At 35.0% G+C, this 19,920-nt stretch overlaps 2 protein-coding genes across 2 annotated transcripts in view; one reads left to right on the top strand and one right to left on the bottom strand.

Annotated features, from left to right (window-relative positions):
• LOC134258349 (uncharacterized) overlaps window positions 1-7,121 on the top strand; it is a 31,443-nt gene extending 24,322 nt beyond the window's left edge. The window contains exons 5-7 of the mRNA XM_062740874.1: window positions 36-294; window positions 1,797-1,919; window positions 3,128-7,121. Of these exons, the coding sequence (XP_062596858.1) occupies window positions 36-294; window positions 1,797-1,919; window positions 3,128-3,315 (570 nt within the window). The 3' untranslated portion in view covers window positions 3,316-7,121. The remainder of the gene's footprint in view (window positions 1-35; window positions 295-1,796; window positions 1,920-3,127) is intronic.
• Window positions 7,122-11,536: 4,415 nt separating this feature from the next.
• Window positions 11,537-19,818, bottom strand: LOC134258424 (tight junction-associated protein 1-like). The gene is made up of 8 exons (XM_062740970.1): window positions 19,668-19,818; window positions 19,432-19,523; window positions 18,627-18,667; window positions 18,231-18,395; window positions 17,816-17,882; window positions 13,822-13,929; window positions 13,497-13,580; window positions 11,537-13,370 (listed from the first exon to the last, which is right to left on the bottom strand). The coding sequence occupies exons 2-8, from the start codon at window positions 19,483-19,485 to the stop codon at window positions 12,933-12,935; spliced, it is 957 nt and encodes a 318-aa protein (XP_062596954.1). The 5' UTR covers window positions 19,486-19,523; window positions 19,668-19,818; the 3' UTR covers window positions 11,537-12,932.
• Between the last annotated feature and the right edge of the window lie 102 nt (window positions 19,819-19,920).

Raw genomic sequence — 19,920 nt, 5'->3', positions numbered from 1 at the left:
TTCATTGACATTTACATGTAAGTATCTATTTATAGTTTGAGGTGGATGTCATTTCTAACAAGGATGAGTGGCAGACCTGGCCGGGGTACCTGATCTGTGGATTCCGGATTGTTATTATGATCTGGTTTATCGTAGAACTAAGACACACCTTCCTGTCCAGCCGGTGTCCGGAGACTAGACTACAGTTCCTCCAGCAGTTTGGAGCCTACTTCTTAGTCTGGTTTATCTATCTTCCAGTTTTAGTTATCCTCAATACACAGTTCTCCGCTCTGTGGAAGAAAAAAATAATGCTTTGTAAGTGTACCATGGGTAAAAACTCTTCATCACGTTCATATGCCATAAATATGTTTTATTGAATAATTTTGATAATTGATATGAGAGGAGACTATATATTGTTATTTTTTATGTATTGTTAGCTCACCTGAGCCGAAGGCTCAAGTGAGCTTTTCTGATCACATTTTGTCGTCGTCCGTCCGTCTAGCTGTCCGTCTGTCTGTCCGTCTGTAAACTTTTCACATTTTCGACTTCTTCTCAAGAACCACTGGGCCAATTTTGACCAAACTTGGTACAAATTATCCATGAATGAAGCGGAATTTAAATTGTTAAAATAAAGGGCCAAGTCCCCTCACAAGGGGAGATAATCAAGAAAAGACAAAAATAGGGTGGGGTCATTAAAAAATCTTCTTCTCAAGAACCACTGGGCTAGAAAAGCTGAAACTTATGTGGAAGCATCCTGGGGTAGTGTAGATTCTAAATTGTTCAAATCGTGACCCCCGGGGGAAGGGCGGGGCCACAATGGGAAATCAAAGTTTTACATAGAAATATATAGGAAAAATCTTTGAAAATCTTCTTCTCAAGAACCACTGGGCCAGAAAAGCTGAAACTTATATGGAAGCATCCTGGGGAAGTGTAGATTCTAAATTGTTCAAATCATGAGCCCCGGGGGAAGGGCAGGGCCACAATGGGGAATCAAAGTTTTACATAGAAATATATAGGAAAAATCTTTGAAAATCTTCTTCTCAAGAACCACTGGGCCAGAAAAGCTGAAACTTATGTGGAAGCATCCTGGGGTAGTGTAGATTCTAAATTGTTCAAATCATGAGCCCCGGGGGAAGGGCGGGGCCACAATGGGGAATCAAAGTTTTACATAGAAATATATAGGAAAAATCTTTGAAAATCTTCTTCTCAAGAACCACTGGGCCAGAAAAGCTGAAACTTATGTGGAAGCATCCTGGGGTAGTGTAGATTCTAAATTGTTCAAATCATGAGCCCCGGGGGAAGGGCGGGGCCACAATGGGGAATCAAAGTTTTACATAGAAATATATAGGAAAAATCTTTGAAAATCTTCTTCTCAAGAACCACTGGGCCAGAAAAGCTGAAACTTATGTGCACTTGGAAGGATCCTGGAGTAGTGTTGATTTTTAATGTCTTAATTATGATCAGTGGGGTAGGGTGGGGATGCATTATGTATTACAAGGAGGAAATCTGGTAAAGAACAGAATGGTCAAAGCTTCTCAGGTGAGCGATGTGGCCCATGGGTCTCTTGTTTTATTTGTATTATTTTATTGTTAGAACTACTGATCTGCTAGCTTAAAATATTGAAGTTGGAATTCAAATGTATAGTTGAAAGGCTAAATGATACTAGTTCATGTAGTTTGCTGGTTATGTATTTTAGGCAAAACAAATGCAGCAGATCTTCCCTCCTTCCTGATTCTGTTTTACTTGTGTATTTTACTTATTAGGTATAAAAATTCAGTTCACTTCTACTCCTAGCTAATTCTACATATGTATTTTAGGTATAACAAATGGAGCAGACCTCCTGTCTTACTTAATTCTTCTTCACTTATTGTGGCCATCACGGTCCATTCTATACCTCCTCAAAGGAGAGGATCCGATACCATACGACCTTCTAATCACAGGTAAGCAGCGTTAGAGCCGATACCATACGACCTTCTAATCACAGGTAAGCAGCGTTAGAGCCGATACCATACGACCTTCTAATCACAGGTAAGCAGTGTTAGATCCGATACCATACGACCTTCTAATCACAGGTAAGCAGCGTTAGATTCGATACCGTACGACCTTCTAATCACAGGTAAGCAGCGTTAGATTCGATACCGTACGACCTTCTAATCACAGGTAAGCAGCGTTAGATCCGATACCGTACGACCTTCTAATCACAGGTAAGCAGCGTTAGATCCGATACCGTACAACCTTCTAATCACAGGTAAGCAGCGTTAGATCCGATACCGTACGACCTTCTAATCACAGGTAAGCAGTGTTTGATCCGATACCGTACGACCTTCTAATCACAGGTAAGCAGTGTTAGATCCGATACCGTATGACCTTCTAATCATAGGTAAGTTAGATCCGATACCGTATGACCTTCTAATCATAGGTAAGCAGTGTTGTAAATCACGTCATGTATGCAGAGCAGATCCATTTGACATAATAGTCATATAGTGACTGTATAAATTTAGCGATTAACATAATTTTCCTTTATTTTTCAACCAAAGTAGCATAGATACATAAATCTAACAACTGATACGTGGCCTGTGACTAAATTCTGGCCTTACACATGCATCAATATTTAATTAGAATTAGCTTCAGATAGTGTTCACACGGAGCTACATGTATTATGAAATAATTTAATGCCCAATGAAAATCATTTGCCCAAGTGTCAATCTATTTTTATTAAACCGTACACATTAGTAAATTGAAAGGAATACAATGTATTTTCAAAAATAGATTATGAAAATATAACAAATATTGCTTCTGATTAATCTCCAATTCTGTTTTAAGAAATGTTAATGCACTTGTCCATAAAATTATTGCAAAGCTCTAGTACATGATTCTTTAGTTTTAATGACTAAAACCACTATTTATGTCTGGAAAACGTGAAATTTATGGAAATGTTGTTTCTAATTCTGCAAGTCTTGCCTTAGCATGTTGACATGAGATAAGCAAAGTCAGGTAGAACTCGACTGATCATTCTTAACTGGCTGTACAACACAAAAATAATTGTTATTGAGGGCTCTGCATCTTCAATGCTGTTCTTTATGAGAATTTTTTTAAATTCTAGTACAAATATAATATTACTTGTCTTACCTGGAGTTCTGTTTGACAGGTGTTTTAGATGAGGATCAAGATGATAAAACTATATTTAAAAGAAAAAAGAAAACTAAATTAAATGGTCAACTGAGAAGAGAGCCCAACCACAACACAATAAAGAATGGCTTCCATAAATCACCCAATTACACGGACGAGAAGCGGCTGGCCTTACTGCCTGAGGAAGAGGAAGAGGAGGAGTTATAACAACTGCAAATCATGCTGGGTAAAAGAGGTTATAATAATCTCTGAGGAAGAAGTTAAAACTGCAGCAAAGGATGCTGGGTAAAAGAGGCTGTGCGAGCAAGGCAGTTATAACTGGAGCAGGAGACACTTGGAATACATCGAATAACTAAACATTAAACAGTGGGTGATTCAGAGAGGAAAAGTCTTTCATTTTGATTCATTAACTTATTTTAAGTCTGTCTCTACCATAACAGGCCATCTAGATTGTGGACTTGAGGTTAGGTGGGTTTTATTTACTTGTAGAGTATAATCAGCAAAGCTGACATTAGACCCGTGTCGGATGAAGTGTTTATAACAATTTACATGAAATATTTCCTTCTCTTGCTGTCCCTGAGTGTTTTTGTCATAAAGAAATTACTTTTTATTTTCATGTCAAAACTGCTCATATTTATAGATCTCACATTCCACTGTGAATCATAGTTGACTTTTGTCTTGTCTATTTTTTAGGAGGACATTATTTCACATATCAGATTTAAATTGAAAATTTTCCATTATTGCATAATTGAAGAAAATCTCAGATTTTCATATATTTGTCTTGTTTTAATTCTGAGAAGTATGTACATCTGTATAACTTTTAGATGGTTTAATATGCATTTGATCTATGAACTGAATTTATTTAAGCTGCTTAAACCAAATTAAAAGGATCTAGAAAGGATACTGGTTTCAGTTACACTGTCAAATAAATATACATGTACATGTATATATATATATATATCTACTCTTTAGAATGAAGCCATCATACCTCTTCAAATTTTACACATGCAGGAAATTAGAATTTACAAAGAGCAATAAGCTTATTGTCAGTTATGAAAGCATTCCATTAACTTGTGTTAAGACTAGATCCTTAAAAAAATGCAATATGATTGCGAAGTTTTGCACATCAATTTCGACGCCTTTTTGAATTTCTCAGCAAGTATACATTATATATTTTACATGCATTGTATTCTTCGTTGTCCATGCAGTGACATATATATTATAGCAATGGATTAAAGTTTGATTGAAACAAGGTCCTTAAATCAGAGAAAAGGGTCTGTAATTTGAAATTTATTTCTCAGTTGATCATGTGGTTAGTCTTGTTCATTAACTTCTTGTTTTACAAGAGTTGCCTAACATTACTACCTGCAGTTTGTATGTTAGAGGTGTTTATGTTTATTAGCTTGCATTGTGATTTTAATTTTGTGCCAAAAGTCAAATTTAGAGATACAATTACAGATGCATTATATAAGTAGTGGTATTACGTTGATACAGATAGATCCTAGTATTAACTTGTATTTATACAAAGAACAGTTGTTATGTTACCTGACAGCACCTGTCATTTAGGGAGTAGACTATACTGACATTGAATCTGATATGAATGTGTCTCAAATTCATCAAGAACAAACAAGTTAGTCATCTTAGTATATAATAACAGAGTAAGTTTAATCTTTTTTTTGTAAATATATGATTTTTTATGATTTTAACATTATTTACATAGGGAAAGTTGTAAACCTGATAAACAGCATGGCCATACAGACCTATATAAGTTGAGCAATGTAGGCCATGGGCCTTTGTTTAGCTTTAACATAAATTGAAATTTACAATTATATCTGTGAACAAAATAAATGTGAACAACTTATTTAGTGTATGCGTAATGCATATAGCATTGTGATATATTGTACATATTAATGTGCAATTTTTTGGTGATCATATTATAAAAATATTAACACATCTCTTTGCTTTATAATTTTGCCAAAGACATAAAACAAATTGAATCAGTGATCAAGTGAACCCAGTTTTTGTGTAGCTTACTTTTATTTTCATTAAAGGCTTTGAAGGCCTTGGTAGACAATTTTGAGAGCTGTTATAATATACTTTGTAATTGAGAGAGTAGAAATTTACCAGAAATGTCATAGAGCTAATTATAACCAGCATGAACAATAATTACAAATACTGCCACTTCATTTCTATTTTCTTCATAATGGGTGAAGTACTGGTTTATGGTCAGTAATGAACAAAATTCCATCTGATTTTTTCATTTTTAGCTCTACTGGTCAGAGACCAGAAGAGCTTATGCGATAGTAATGTGTCCGTCGTCCGTCTGTCTGTCTGTCTGTCCGTCTGTAAACTCAAAACGCTACTCCTCCTACAGTTTTTGTCTGATTTCAATATAACTTGGCACACAAGCAGACTACACTAAGATACATAATTCTTTTTATCGGTTTTTGATTTCGACGACAGGTGTTGCCATGGTTACTAAAAATAGAAATTTTTGTGAAAATCATTTAAAATGCTACTTCTACAGTTTAAAGTCTGATTTCAATATAACTTGGCACAGAAGTAGACTTAACTAAGATACATAATTCTGTATATCGGTTTTTGATTTCGATGAACGGTGTTGCCGTGGTTACTAAAAATAGAAATTTTTGGGAAAATCATTCAAAATGCTACTCCTCCTACAGTTTTGGTCTGATTTCAATATAACTTGGTACACAAATAGACTATACTGAGATACATAATTCTGTGTATCGGTTTTCAATTTCGATGAATGGTGTTGCCTTGTTACTAAAAATTTGTGAAAATCATTCAAAATGCTACTCCTCCTACAGTTTTAATCTGATTTCAGTATAACTTGGCACACAAGTAGACTACACTAAGATACATAATTCTATTTATCAGTTTTTTATTTCAATGAACGGTGTTGTCATGGTTACTAAAAATAGAATTTTTTTGAAATCCATTCAAAATGCTACTCCTACTACAGTGTTGGTCTGATTTTAATATAACTTGACACACAAGCAAACTACACTGAGATACATAATTATCAGTTTTGTGTTTTGGATTTTCATGATTTATGTTGCCATAGTAATTTAAATTGAAAAATCTGTAAAATTTTATGAAAAGCTTCTCCTACAGTTGTAGTCTTATTGCAGTCTTGCCTCAAAAAGAGACTTAATCTATTTATTGCTGTAGCCTGTAAAGTTTTAAGTCCCACCTGCTACTTTTATATTTTTCTTTTTTATAAGTACAAACCAGTAGAGCTACAGTCTCGACAGAGACTTCTGGTTATATTCAAGCCTCAGTTACAAATATCCAGTTTGGTTGCAAAGAACATACTTTCTATATGTAGGAAAATTTTGATAAGGCCATCTTTGAAATGTTTGCTTGCCCTCTCCCGACTTAGGGTAAAATTATTGAGTCAGTAGGTAGGGGAGATCTTTTTCCACAAAATTTCAACATATTTGATTATGGGATGAAAGGAATAAAATGAAAAAAATATTGTAACCTGGAATGTAAAGTTTTGAGTCGCACCATTATTGGCCAGTTGGTTGGGAGAGGTCTTCCAAACTATTTTTCAAAAGGCCTAATTTGTGATATTTTTTCTTTCTGTACTTGTCATTAGTTGCATTCTCTGTTGATATGAATTGTCTTAATGGTTGAATAAATGAATGATGCCTAAATGTTGATTACACTTTTTTCAGAATGTAATGACACTCGAGAATTGAACATGATTTACAATGTTATTCTAGATTTTTTTGGATTTGCTTCATTGGTATGGTCATCATATGATATGAATGTGTCTAAGTATGGCAGCATCATTATATATATCTGTGTATTTGACTAAATGACCACCGTATTGTTAGCCACAGTCTTCTGTTTCACTTGAAGCTTACTTTGTGTATAAGTTACAGTGTATATTCAGTTTTTGAGGAACTATAAAGGCAAGCATAAGCTAACTGATCGATTTCTAAACAATTGCAAAATACTGTTTTATTTTATAATTTTAAAAAGACCTTGCACATTTTTAGGAATATGCTAATTTGGGGATTTACCTTTAGTTAATAAGGAGGTTTAGCAAACCAGTATTTATATGTATGTTAACTTACGAATGTATCAGGCAATTCCCCCCAAAATCTGTGGATTATGTCATTACATTTGTTGCCAATTTGTAATCACTTGGAAGTTAGATGACTACAGCAAAACTTGTTTAGTACGAACACGGATATTGCGAATTCACAGATATAGCGAAGTTGTCTTTGATCCCCAGCTATAGAAATTTAAGGAATTCCTTATTCGGATATAACAAATTATGGATATAGCCAAGTAATTTCACAGGCCCAAGTGACTTCGTTATAGCTGAGATTTACTGTACTCATTGAGTTTGAATATAAAAGATTGGGGGGGGGGGGAACAATTTAAGGAAACATAAATTAATTCTGTGTGTTAAAATGTTGAAAAGAAGTGAATAAACTTATAAATAATCTGTCCTCCACTGGACATTCAATATTTGTTCAATTTAATATTTACACTACCCCCTTCCACATAAGTTTCAGCCCCCCCCCCTGTGGTTCTTGAAAAAATTTTTAAGGATTTGATATATTTCTATGTAAATTTTTGTGGCAGGTTTCTGTCATTTTTATTTACACTCCCCCCCATTTTTTTTGGCCCAGTGGTTCTTGAAAGAAGATTTTTAAAGATTTTTTCTATATATTTCTAGAAAAAGGTTGCATTGATTTGTGATGTTGGAACAGAATATTTACTGTCCTGGAAGGTCATGAAAATATATATTTCTATGTAAAACTGCTCTTACTCCCCCGGGGGTCAATACAATAGTCTCTCTTTCCTCTTTTCAGAATCTATATATTTCTAGATGCACATGCATATAAAGCATTAAGAAGTACATGTTATAATTGCTAAACAATTAAAGTTATGTGAAGTATCAGTATATTAATGTGTATTTTTAATGAACTAAAGACACATTATACATGTATACATACATATATAAATACTTTGGTTTACTAAACCTCTCTATTACTTAGAAAAAAAAAAACAATGAAATTTTAGGATGTGTCTTCATGGGCAGTTTGCTATTTTTCTGAATGTTTTGCACTTAACTAGACGTATATGTGACTGCTCTTTACCTATGGCATCAGTGATGTCAAAATGGAATACATCCCTGCATGTTTATGAATAGAGGAAAAGTTGTATTTTTGATGTTGAAGATATGTACATGATTGTTGATGAGCATTTTAAAGTGTTTTTCTAAAGAGTTACAATGTAACTGTTTTACTCCAGATTAAATCATTCCAGCCATTTTGTATGTTTTTGTTGTATCTGCTCAGGTCTTCATTGGACTTTGATGATTCTCTTACCCCCACCTACCCCAATTTGCATAGACCTAATTGTTATATCTGTATAGGTCAGCTGATGCTCTGTAAAGCCTCTCCTACAAGAGAGAAAATGCATTGTGCCAGACAAGGATCCAAACTTGAGCCCCCTGGGGCCCAGACAGATGCTCCACTGGATGAGCTGCCTGGACTCTGGTAACCAAACCTGTCAGGAATGTGACTCATATTTGATGTGCACCTTTTTAAAAACAAGAGGCCCATGGGCCACATCGCTCACCTGAGCACCTTTGGTCGGCCATTGTGGCCCCGCCCTACCCCCAGGGTCATGATTTGAACAAGCTTGAATCTACACTACCTGAGAATGCTTCCATATAAATATGATCAATTATGGCTTGGCTGTTCTTGAGAAAAAGATTTTTAAAGAATTTCCATATAAATTTCTATGTAAAACTTTGGTCGGCCATTGTGGCCCCGCCCTACCCCTGGGGGTCATGATTTGAACAAACTTAAATCTACACTACCTGAGGATGCTTCTATATAAATATGATCATTTATGGCTTGGCTGTTCTTGAGAAGAAGATTTTTAAAGAATTTTCCTATACATTTCTATGTAAAACTTTGGTCGGCCATTGTGGCCCCGCCCTACCCCCGGGGGTCATGATTTGAACAAACTTGAATCTACACTATCTGAGGATGCTTCCATATGAATATGATCAATCATGTCTTGGCTATTCTTGAGAAGAAGATTTTTAAAGAATTTTCCTAGACATTTCTATGTAAAACTTTGGTCAGCCATTGTGGCCCCGCCCTACCCCCGGGGGTCATGATTTGAACAAATTTGAATCTACACTACCTGAGCATGCTTCCATATAAATATGATCAATCATGGCTTGGCTATTCTTGAGAAGAAGATTTTTAAAGAATTTTCCTAGACATTTCTATGTAAAACTTTGGTCAGCCATTGTGGCCCCGCCCTACCCCGGGGGTCATGATTTGAACAAACTTGAATCTACACTACTTGATCATGCTTCCATGTAAATATGATCAATGTTGGCTAGGCTATTCTTGAGAAGAAGATTTTTAAAGAATTTTCCTATACATTTCTATGTAAAACTTTGGTCGGCCATTGTGGCCCCGCCCTACCCCGGGAGTCATGATTTGAACAAAATTGAATCTACACTGCCTGAGGATGTTTCCCCATAAGTTTCATCTTTCCTGGCACAGTGGTTCTTGAGAAGAAGATTTTTAAAACATACCACCAAATTTTCATTAATTCCCAATTATCTCCCCTTGAATGAGGACGTAGCCCTTCATTTGAACAAACTTGAATCCCCTTTACCCAAGGATGCTTTGTGGCAAGTTTGGTTGAAATTGGCCCAGGGGTTCTTGAGAAGAAGTCGAAAATGTGAAAAGTTTACAGACAGACAGACGGACAGACAGACAGATGGACGCCGGACAAAATGTGATCAGAAAAGCTCACTTGAGCCTTCGGCTCAGGTGAACTAAAAAAAGAACATACATTTTGCTATGAAAGTTCTAAGTGAAAAACAGTAGAAACAATAGAAACATTTTTTTGATTTTCATGTTTTACCCAACCTTCGATGCTATATGGCTGAAAATCTTGATACAGAAAAGATGACAGTCATGTGATGGTGAGTCACCATCCTTACAAGTGGTCTAAGGGCCTTGAATCACTCTTCTGATAAATTGTACAATCAATCACTTCTGTTTGAAGCCTCTTAGTATCCTATATAAAGCCTTGAAAATCGAAAAGAAAGGTCATCATGACCTATATTTTGACACACTTTGACAAGTCTGCTTATTCTAAGCCACACAGTACTGTATCTGAAATGTTAAATCATAGCCATGGCGTTCTAAATGTAGGTTATGGTGACCTGCAGTTTGGTTGAAAAACTCCAAGGACCAAAATAACATTAACAAAGTTTGTTGATTCTAAGCCAGGTAATATCCAAAATATTTCAATATGGCCATAAAATTCCAAAAGTAGGTCACTGTGGCTTACTTTTCAGGTGACACATTCTGAGGAACCACTAATTAGCATTTGAAATATTTAAAAATAACCAAAAATTTCCCAATTTCGTTTAATTTTTCATGCATTCAACATGGACAATGTTTTTTTTCATAACATTTATTCAACAATTATAACAGTACTTATTCTAATCACTAGACAATACAATTTTGTCCTGCAAAAATTATCAGAGAACACATTGAATCTGGAGAGTCGGTCTCGTTAATTTTCCAGAACATTAGAGTCATGCTGTTTTGTCCATACAGAGAGCGAGTTATTGAAAACAAAATATACATGTGTGTATATGCCGAATTTTTCATATGTACATTTTGAGGCCCGTTAACAAATTTTACATATAGAATAGTATGAGGCATATATCTTTCTTAAAACATTGCCATTTAAATGTCCAAAAGTACCTGGAGGAGTGCGATAATAACACAATGGGAGTTTAGGTATCAATTTTTTTTTTTACCCGTCTAATAAGTAGACAAAAGAAATGAGACAGTAAAAACAGAGAGTGAACACTTGTTTCATTTCATTCATTCAATGACAGTCGATTAGCTAAGCAGGACAGGGGTCCGGTGGTGAATGATTGCCTTTTTAATTTGGAACATTTTAATCTATTTTGTGCTTAAATTGAAATCGATACAGATTTCATTTTTAGTGATATTATTACCATCACCATGGAAAGTAAAAACGGGGATTTTCATTCTGGAGTTTAGGTTTATATAATGGAAATTCTCGGGTTTTAAAAGTGCAGCCTCTTGGAAACAATCCTTATAAAATGAATAGATTTGCCGATTCTTTCTCAGAAATGGATTAAATTCGCTTATTCAAAGTGCTGTATCAAAAACACTTTTAAAAGGTGGGAAGTATTAATTTTGAGGAAGGTTTAAACTCGATTTATTCGTGGATTTGCTATTTTGTATAGCAACTTGATTTCTTGGCGATTGCTTTCCCTGCATTTTTTTCCTAACATTTTTTTTTTTAGGGGACGGGGGGGGGGGGGGGGGGGGGGGGGGGGGTTATATTTAACCTTTCTCTCTTCTTTTTTGTTTTTTAAATACCGTCCGATTTTGTTATCATTGCCGTCCGATAATATATTATCAGACTGGTAATTATTATTATCGGACGGCTACAGGTAAATTTTTAGACTGCAAGAACAAAGGCATGACGTCGCAGCAATGTTTTAATATATGATAACAAATACATGTCAATAGAATATAATTGAGCTATTAAATTAAAAATTATACTAGATAGTGCATTCCCTTTAACAAAGTTAATGCCCCAATTTTTATCCTCATCAATCTAGCTGCAGAACTATAGCTCTCAAAAAACATATATAGACAGACTGGAGAGCTACAGTGCCACCCTCTAAAAAAATTGTATATTTATTGCACACAAAAAAGTGCACTGTTTCTCGATTTATTTCTCCATGTATTTAAATCTGTCATCTCAAAATATTACTAACCGTGTGTTCCTAACATATTCTTTCACTGTTTCCACAACAAAACATGCCTTATAATTGTTTTTAATAGCCCTTCTGGCCCTGAAATTGAGATCATTGAAAATTTCGCCTATGTATACTGCCATTTTGGTTTGTAAGATATTTGGTCAAATGCACTTCGTGCAGATGTAAACTTAGAGAGTATGTGATAGAAGAGTAAGGAATTTTTTGAAATCTAGCTTTTTTTGTAGGTAAGAATTTGGAAGAATTAATCTAGAACAGTGCACACTTTTTTGTGCGCAATAAATATACAGTTTTTTCAATGAGTGGCACTGTAGCTCTCCGGTCTGTAAATATATATTTTTTCGGAGAGCTACAGTTCTGAAGCTATAATCAACCATGATGTACATACCAGGTACGTAACTCACAAATCCACTCACAATGACATTTAGAACTATGAACAGGATTTTTAATTTGGGGATCCAGAGGATAAAAGATGAATACACAATCACCTTAAAATAATACAAATCCCTATCCCTGACAGAAACAGTTCGGGAAAGAAAAAAATATCATTACAATATAAATTCTGTAAACAGTGAAAGAAGGTGATACATGAATGATCTGTGATTTCCATACAAACTACAGGTAATTATACTCTCAATAATATAACTTAAATTTACAGGGGTGAAATAAACAATTCTTTTCTCAAAACAACATGATAAAATATTTTGAGTATACTCTTAGAGATAAAATGCCTCCAGATGATTATGTGCAATTCAAATAAATATTTAAAATAATTAAAACCCATGAAATAGGTGATTTCACAGTACATGTACATGATTTTTGACCAAACTTGAGGTGCTGTGCAAAGAGAATGAGCATTTTCCATTGAGATAAATTTGAGTGAAGTTCTCAGTTTAAACTCATCAATACATCTCACTCTCTGATGAGAAAGACTGAGTTCTTCCACATGGTCTATGAACTCTGAGCTCACTCATCAATACATCTCGCTCTCTGATGAGAAAGACTGAGTTCTTCCACATGGTCTATGAACTCTGAGCTCACTCAGGTTGTCACAACTTCCTTGAGTTTCACGGCTCATGTTGACCTGTGTGTCTTTGTTATTACAGACCACGTCACGACGACACTTCAAACAAATATACGTCCGCCGCGATTTCTTGATTGGCTCTGGGTGGCTCAGGGCCTTAGTTATAACATCCATTGGGACTCCATCACTTGCCCCATTCCTCGTGTTAGCGGTCTCAGACTTGTTCATTGGTTTGTTAACAGAGTAAACCATGGCTGTAGGGGGGAAGGTGGCCATAGGGACGTGGATAAGTTTAGGAGTCTCGTTAGAATTAGGAGCGTCCTCACAGTTAATGATTTCTTCTCTTGTCATGTGCTTCTTTACCCTCTCTTGTAATTCAATTGGCAGCTACACAAACAGAATACTTACATGTAATACTTATGAAATCTGACAGGAAGCAAAGAAATGATATTTTCTGTTTTGAAATTGCAGACACTTCTTTGTATAGTTTTACAAATACTTACAAATACTTACTGAATTAAGCTTGTGAGACACAAATTCTGAAGGCCTGCACTGTAACAGCTGAACTGCTATGTTACAGTCATTTCTGTATCGTTCCTAGAAAGGCAAGATAGGAAGGTCAATTATTTATAAACAATTCTAAATGAATAAACAAATGAATAAACAATTGACTTACATGGAGGCACATTGCTAGTGACTCCTGGTTTTATCCATACAGAAATGCAGCATATCTTGTCCTTCAGCTGTACAATGTATTCATTAGGAGGTCAAGCTGTACTTACTACTAGCACTTGTTACTAGTATACAGGATACCATTTATAGAATATCAAATACTTACATTTTCCTCTTCCAGCTCACACACAGTTGCCTTGGCATCTACCAGTCTTGATGTGGTAGTGGCTAGTTCTCGTTGTAGATTTGTTTTCTCCTCTTCAAACCCACTAACCTAAAGTTAAGGTTCAAAGGTCAATATTAAAAGGTTGAAATCATCTGTCAGATGGATACCTTTCTGTTTAAACAAGAGGCCCAGGGGCCACAGCGCTCACCTGAGCACATCGGGCTTGAATTTATCCCCCCCTCCAGGCATTCATCATTTGAATCTACACTACCTGAGGATGATTCCATATAAATATCACTAATCATAGCTTTGAAGTACTTGAAAAGAAGATTTTAAAAGGTTTCCCTATATATCCCTATGTAAAACTTGGGTCGGCCATTTTGGCCCCACCCTAGCCCCGGGGGTCATGATTTGAACAAACTTGAATCTACACTACCTGAGGATGATTCCACATGAGTTTCATCTTTCCTGGCCCAGTGGTTCTGTTTTTAAAGATTTTTCTTATATATTCCTATGTAAAACTTGGGTCGGCCATTTTGGCCCCACCCTTGCCCCGGGGGTCATGATTTGAACAAACTTGAATCTACACTACCTGAGGATGCTTCCACATGAGTTTCATCTTTCCTGGCCCAGCGGTTCTGGAGAAGAAGATTTTTTAACCAGAAGTCTCTGTCGAGACTGTAGCTCTACTGGTTTATACTTAAAACAAAGGAAGAGAAAAGTAGCAGTTGGGACTTGAGACTTTAAATCAGCAATAAATAGAAAAATGATCCTTGCCACTCATCAAAATAAAAACCAATGCACAGAATTATGTATCTTAGTATAGTCTACTTGTGTGCCAAGTTATACTGAAATCAGACCAAAACTGCAGGAGGAGTAGCATTTTGAAAGAATTTCACAGAAATTTCTATTTTTAGTAACCATGGCAACATTGTTCATTGAAATCAAAAACCGATGCACAGAATTATTTATCTTAGTGTAGTCTACTTGTATGCCAAGTTATATCAAAATCAGACCAAAACTGTACGAGGAGTAGCATTTTGAAAGAATTTCACAGAAATTTCTATTTTTAGTAACCACGGCAACACCGTTTATCGAAATCAAAAACCGATGCACAGAATTATGTATCTTAGTGTAGTCTACTTGTGTGCCAAGTTATACTGAAATGGGACCAAAACTGTAGGAGGAGTAGCATTTTGAAAGAATTTCAAAGAAATTTCTATTTTTAGTAACCAAGGCAACACCATTCATCGAAATCAAAAACCGATGCACAGAATTATGTATCTTAGTGTAGTCTACTTGTGTGCCAAGTTATAATGAAATTGGACCAAAACTGTAGGAGGAGTAGCATTTTGAAAGAATTTCACAGAAATTTCTATTTTTAGTAACCACGGCAACACCGTTTATCCAAATCAAAAACCGATGCATAGAATTATGTATCTTAGTGTAGTCTACTTGTGTGCCAAGTTATACTGAAATTGGACCAAATCTGTAGGAGGAGTAGCATTTTGAAAGAATTTCAAAGAAATTTCTATTTTTAGTAACCACGGCAACACCGTTTATCGAAATCAAAAACCGATGCACAGAATTATGTATCTTAGTGTAGTCTACTTTTGTGCCAAGTTATATTGAAATCAGACCAAAACTGTAGGAGGAGTAGCATTTTGAAAGAATTTCACAGAAATTTCTATTTTTAGTAACCATGGCAACACCGTTCATCGAAATCAAAAACCGATGCACAAAATTATGTATCTTATTGTAGTCTACTTGTGTGCCAAGTTATATTGAAATCGGACCAAAACTGTAGGAGGAGTAGCATTTTGAAAAATTCTTTACAGACAGACAGACGGACGGACGACGGACGCATTACTATCGCATAAGCTCTTCTGGTCTCTGACCAGTAGAGCTAAAAATGCCATTAATTTTTAACAAATTCATGATTATCTCCCCTTGGAAAAGGGCGTGGCCCTTCATTTGAACAAACTTGAATCCCCTTCACCCAAGGATACTCTGTGCCAAGTTTTGTTGAAATTGGCCCAGTGGTTCTTGAGAAGAAGATGAAAATGTGAAAAGTTAACGACAACAACGACAACGACGACGACAGACAACGGACAAATTTTGATCAGAAAAGCTCACTTGAGCCTTCGGCTCAGGTGAGCTAAAAAGAGTAGAAGAAAAGGAGGAATCACGAAAATAACAATAAATGTTTGTAAAACACTTATGCCCCTCCCCCACATAAGTGGAATGTTTGCAAGTCCAAGGGGCATAACTCTGTCAAAAGAGGACAAAACTCTGTCCAAAATGGCCCATTGTACCCAAAACAGAATTTGACTTAGATATTCTTATGATAAATCTGCATACAAAATTTCATTTTAATATGTGCAACCTCTGGGAAAAAATGAAGGGAAACTGCAAATTATTGGAATTTTTCTAAGCCCAAGGGGCATAACTCTGTCCAAAATGACACAATTTTTGAAGGAGGGGGGCATAAAGTTATAAATCTGGACCATGTATCTAGCCCAATACCTCTCTGTCACTGTCAGGTGCTCTAGCCACTGAACTACTTTGGCCAATATCCACAGTTCATATAGCTCTAACTAAAATCTTTCCTTACACAGTGTTTGAACTCAAAGACACACAATAACACAGTTGACTATGTCAGGAAAAACTATATATACCTAAATAAGCCCCCCCCCCTGGAAACTGGCCACCAAATAAAATGCAGCAGAAAAGAAGGAATGAATACAGATGATATATGGCTGGATCCCTGTGTCAGATGCTACATACGAGGGTTGATCCAAAAGTAATGTCACAACTTCGATAAAATTGCTTCTAGTAGATGTAAATCAACGAAATTTTACATGATTAAAGCTATTTTTAGTAAAAATCAGTCCTGAAAACTTCAAATCTAAATGATTCATACTTTTCAAAATATTGAATTATATACAAAGTGCAATTAAGGTAGTCGCCGCATCTAACGTCATAATGTCATATGACGGATACACGCCGTCATACATCTGAGCGCTTCCCCTTCGTTTCATTAAAAGTATTTGAGATTCACGAACACATTCACATATATTTCTCTTTTCATAAGAATTGTTTGCATCCATTGTACACTCACTCTATACATAAATTAGTCCTCTGTCAAAATTCTTAGAATAGTACCATATGACAAACTTTCTATCGCTGTAACTGTATCTAACCGTCTCTCTTTTTGGACAACGTTAGGCACCATTGAACGTTTCCGCCCGACCTCCCTTTTTCAGTCTTTTTATCCTCTTCTAAATATTAAGTGATCCATGACCCGCTAAAAATCGCTGAAACCATCTATGAACAAGTGCCTTATTTACATTCTCTCCTCTGTGTGTCTGATTAATCATCGTTACTGTTTCTACAGGCGATTTCCTCATTTTGTAGCAAAAACGCATCACAGCTCGTTTCAGCAGTTTTTCTCCATTTTGACATTTCCTTTGTTCAATACAGCAGATAAAAACAACAATGTTTATGATCAAAAAGCAATGGCGTCATTTTATTTTCAACTTGAGACTAGAAAATGTCGAAAAAAAATTGTCTTTTAAAATATTGGACGATTAGACACTTTTTAGATGCTTTTTAATGTCTTTGTCTTTTTTCATTCTAACAATTTACACTTTAAAATGTGACGTTTAGTTGTGACGCAGCGACGCCCCTTATGTTTGATATTTTAAACGTCCACAAAATTAATTTAATTTAACATTATTCAATGAAACTTTTAACTTTGATTTGATTTATTTTTATGCATCTTTTGGTATATAATATTTGATAATATGACGCCAAATATTAAAGATATTGATACAGTGACATTACTTTTGGATCAACCCTCGTAGAAACTGTCCATGTCACCTAAACTGATGTTTATGTGTTGTCCGCTGACAATGTGGGATCATAAAAGAAGTATGAGTGAACGATGTTATCACGAATGAAAGCCATCAGTGAATAGGTTCGTGTAACTTACTATCTTTAAAATCTTATCCTCAAGTCCATGGTTAACTTTCTGAATTCTTTTGTGGCTTTCAAAAAGTCTGAAAATAAAAAAAAAAATCTAAATCTAAAATTCCAAATAAAGGCTCATGATACCAGAATTATCAATTCATTGATAACTTTGAATTTAAAAATATTTCCTCTTAACAAAACTATGTTTGTTTGAGTTAAAAAATGGGTTTAATTATCATTTGAAAGTGGGATAGGGTGAAAACAACATAGTCTAGAGCAAAAAGAAAAAAATAATTACAGTAATATTTTGTTCTAACAGTGTTTAAAGATAAAGCATTGCCATTAATATTAAAAAAGTTCCACATATCATGTTCATCAAAGAATTTTATTTACAAGACTAGGTGTCCATTTTGATGTTTTTCAGAGTCAGAACTGACCTGTCATATCTGTCCCGTAATTTATTCAGTTCCTCTCGCAGTTTGTGCACCTCATAGTCAGCAAGATGCTTGTTGTCCACTAACTCTCGACCAATTTTTGAAACATGCTCATTACTTTTACGCAGCTCACTTTCAAGTTCCACAATTTTCTGATGTAAATCCAAACTAACAAATACATGCATAGTACTTTATTACTATATTACTAATAATTTCACAATTTTTTTGTATGGGGGGATAATTAATAATATATGACAAACATCAAATTTCATTGTAAAACTATTCAGGACAAATATATTAGGCAAGATATGCACATTACCTGACTAGCAGTGTTCAATTACTGTAGCAAAAACAAATGTAGTATTATTTGACCATGTTTATATTTAGATGTAGGATTACCTTGACTTGTCCATGCATCCTGTACAAGGACATCCACACTCCTACAGGAAAAAAAAATATAATTCGATAAACAGGCATTGTACCAAGGTAAGAGGTGTCTATCTTCACAGTGTTACTATTTATTACAAGTTCTGTGCTTCTTTACAACAATCAATTATGCAAATTACCAGTAGAGTTTTCAGTAATATATAAAATATAACAGCCTACTAGCCAGCAGTTACATTGACTAATCTCCTATTATATGTTTCAATTGCACAATCAGGTCCTCTTATTCTATGGCAGTACGTAAATACAAGATATTCAAAATAAATTGATATCATCCGTGACAATTATCAATATAATATCATTAGCACTATATTTTCATGTTGGATTGATAAAATTAAACATTCATATTTTGTGTACATCTTGAATATTTAATCAAAGTTCTTGTTCATTGTACAATCCAATACAAACCGAGTATACTTCAATTTGCAAAACATTTGAACTTGTATAATGAACATATTTACTTTTGTCAGTGTTATTTTTGTACTTTATATTCAGTGCAGTAGACTTAATATTACTACATTATAATACTCTGACATTGTTTGAAAATTAAAAACTTAAAAGTCAGTACAGTAATTAATCTTTTGATGAGGATAATTAAGAAATTCATTGATCTGAAATCATGGAATTAAAAATCACGATGCAGCGGTAAATTTTCATATCCCTAATTTTACGTTATTTCATAGAGTTCTTTTAAATAAAACATTTAGCACGGAAAAGTTCAATATGAAAAAAGAAAGATTAAAAATTTATTTCTGTGTACCTGACAAACTTTTGCACCCTGTTGAAACATTCCCGGAGGTTGCCGTTTGGACATAGTAGGTAGTATCAGCAGTTATTTTTCTACGTGTACATCTAGAATAAATTAAGCAGATTATTAAACGTACAACAGTAACCACATAGCAGGATTTACTTCAAGAAAAGAGGAAATTCGAGATAGCAGAAGCAGCCTTACGAAGAACTGTTGAACTTCAAAGCGTTTAAAGATTTTCAACATACCACTATAGAATGATGTTGTTTTATTCATAATTACACTGAAACGGCTAACACGTGTGACAATCTTTTCTTTTACGGCTTACAGGCAATATTTAAATTAATGTCAAAACATGAACAGCTGCCACAACACAACATCCGGTTTGGAACTCTCTAGACAATGGAGGGAAAATTTAGAAGTTATAAAACTTTTTTGAGGAACCAGCCTGGAATGTCAAAAAAGGCCGATTGTTCTATATAATCAAATGCAGACTGTCAA

This window comes from Saccostrea cucullata, unplaced genomic scaffold, assembly GCF_032062105.1.
Source record: "Saccostrea cucullata isolate Sc308-1 unplaced genomic scaffold, CSIRO_AGI_Scuc_v1 ctg4, whole genome shotgun sequence".
Lineage (NCBI taxonomy): Eukaryota > Metazoa > Mollusca > Bivalvia > Ostreida > Ostreidae > Saccostrea > Saccostrea cuccullata.
The sequence above is the reverse complement of the archived record's forward strand: the minus strand, read 5'-3'. Positions and strand labels throughout refer to the sequence as shown.

Bases quoted from the DNA above. Each gene is read 5' to 3' on its own strand.
- LOC134258424 (XM_062740970.1), bottom strand. From the start codon at position 19,485: ATGTCCAAACGGCAACCTCCGGGAATGTTTCAACAGGGTGCAAAAGTT. The intron at 13,930-17,815 runs GTAAGTTACACG...CCTTAACTTTAG, and splicing joins AGGATAAGATTTTAAAGATA to GTTAGTGGGTTTGAAGAGGA. The intron at 13,371-13,496 runs GTAAGTATTTGT...CTGTTTGTGTAG, and splicing joins TGTCTCACAAGCTTAATTCA to CTGCCAATTGAATTACAAGA.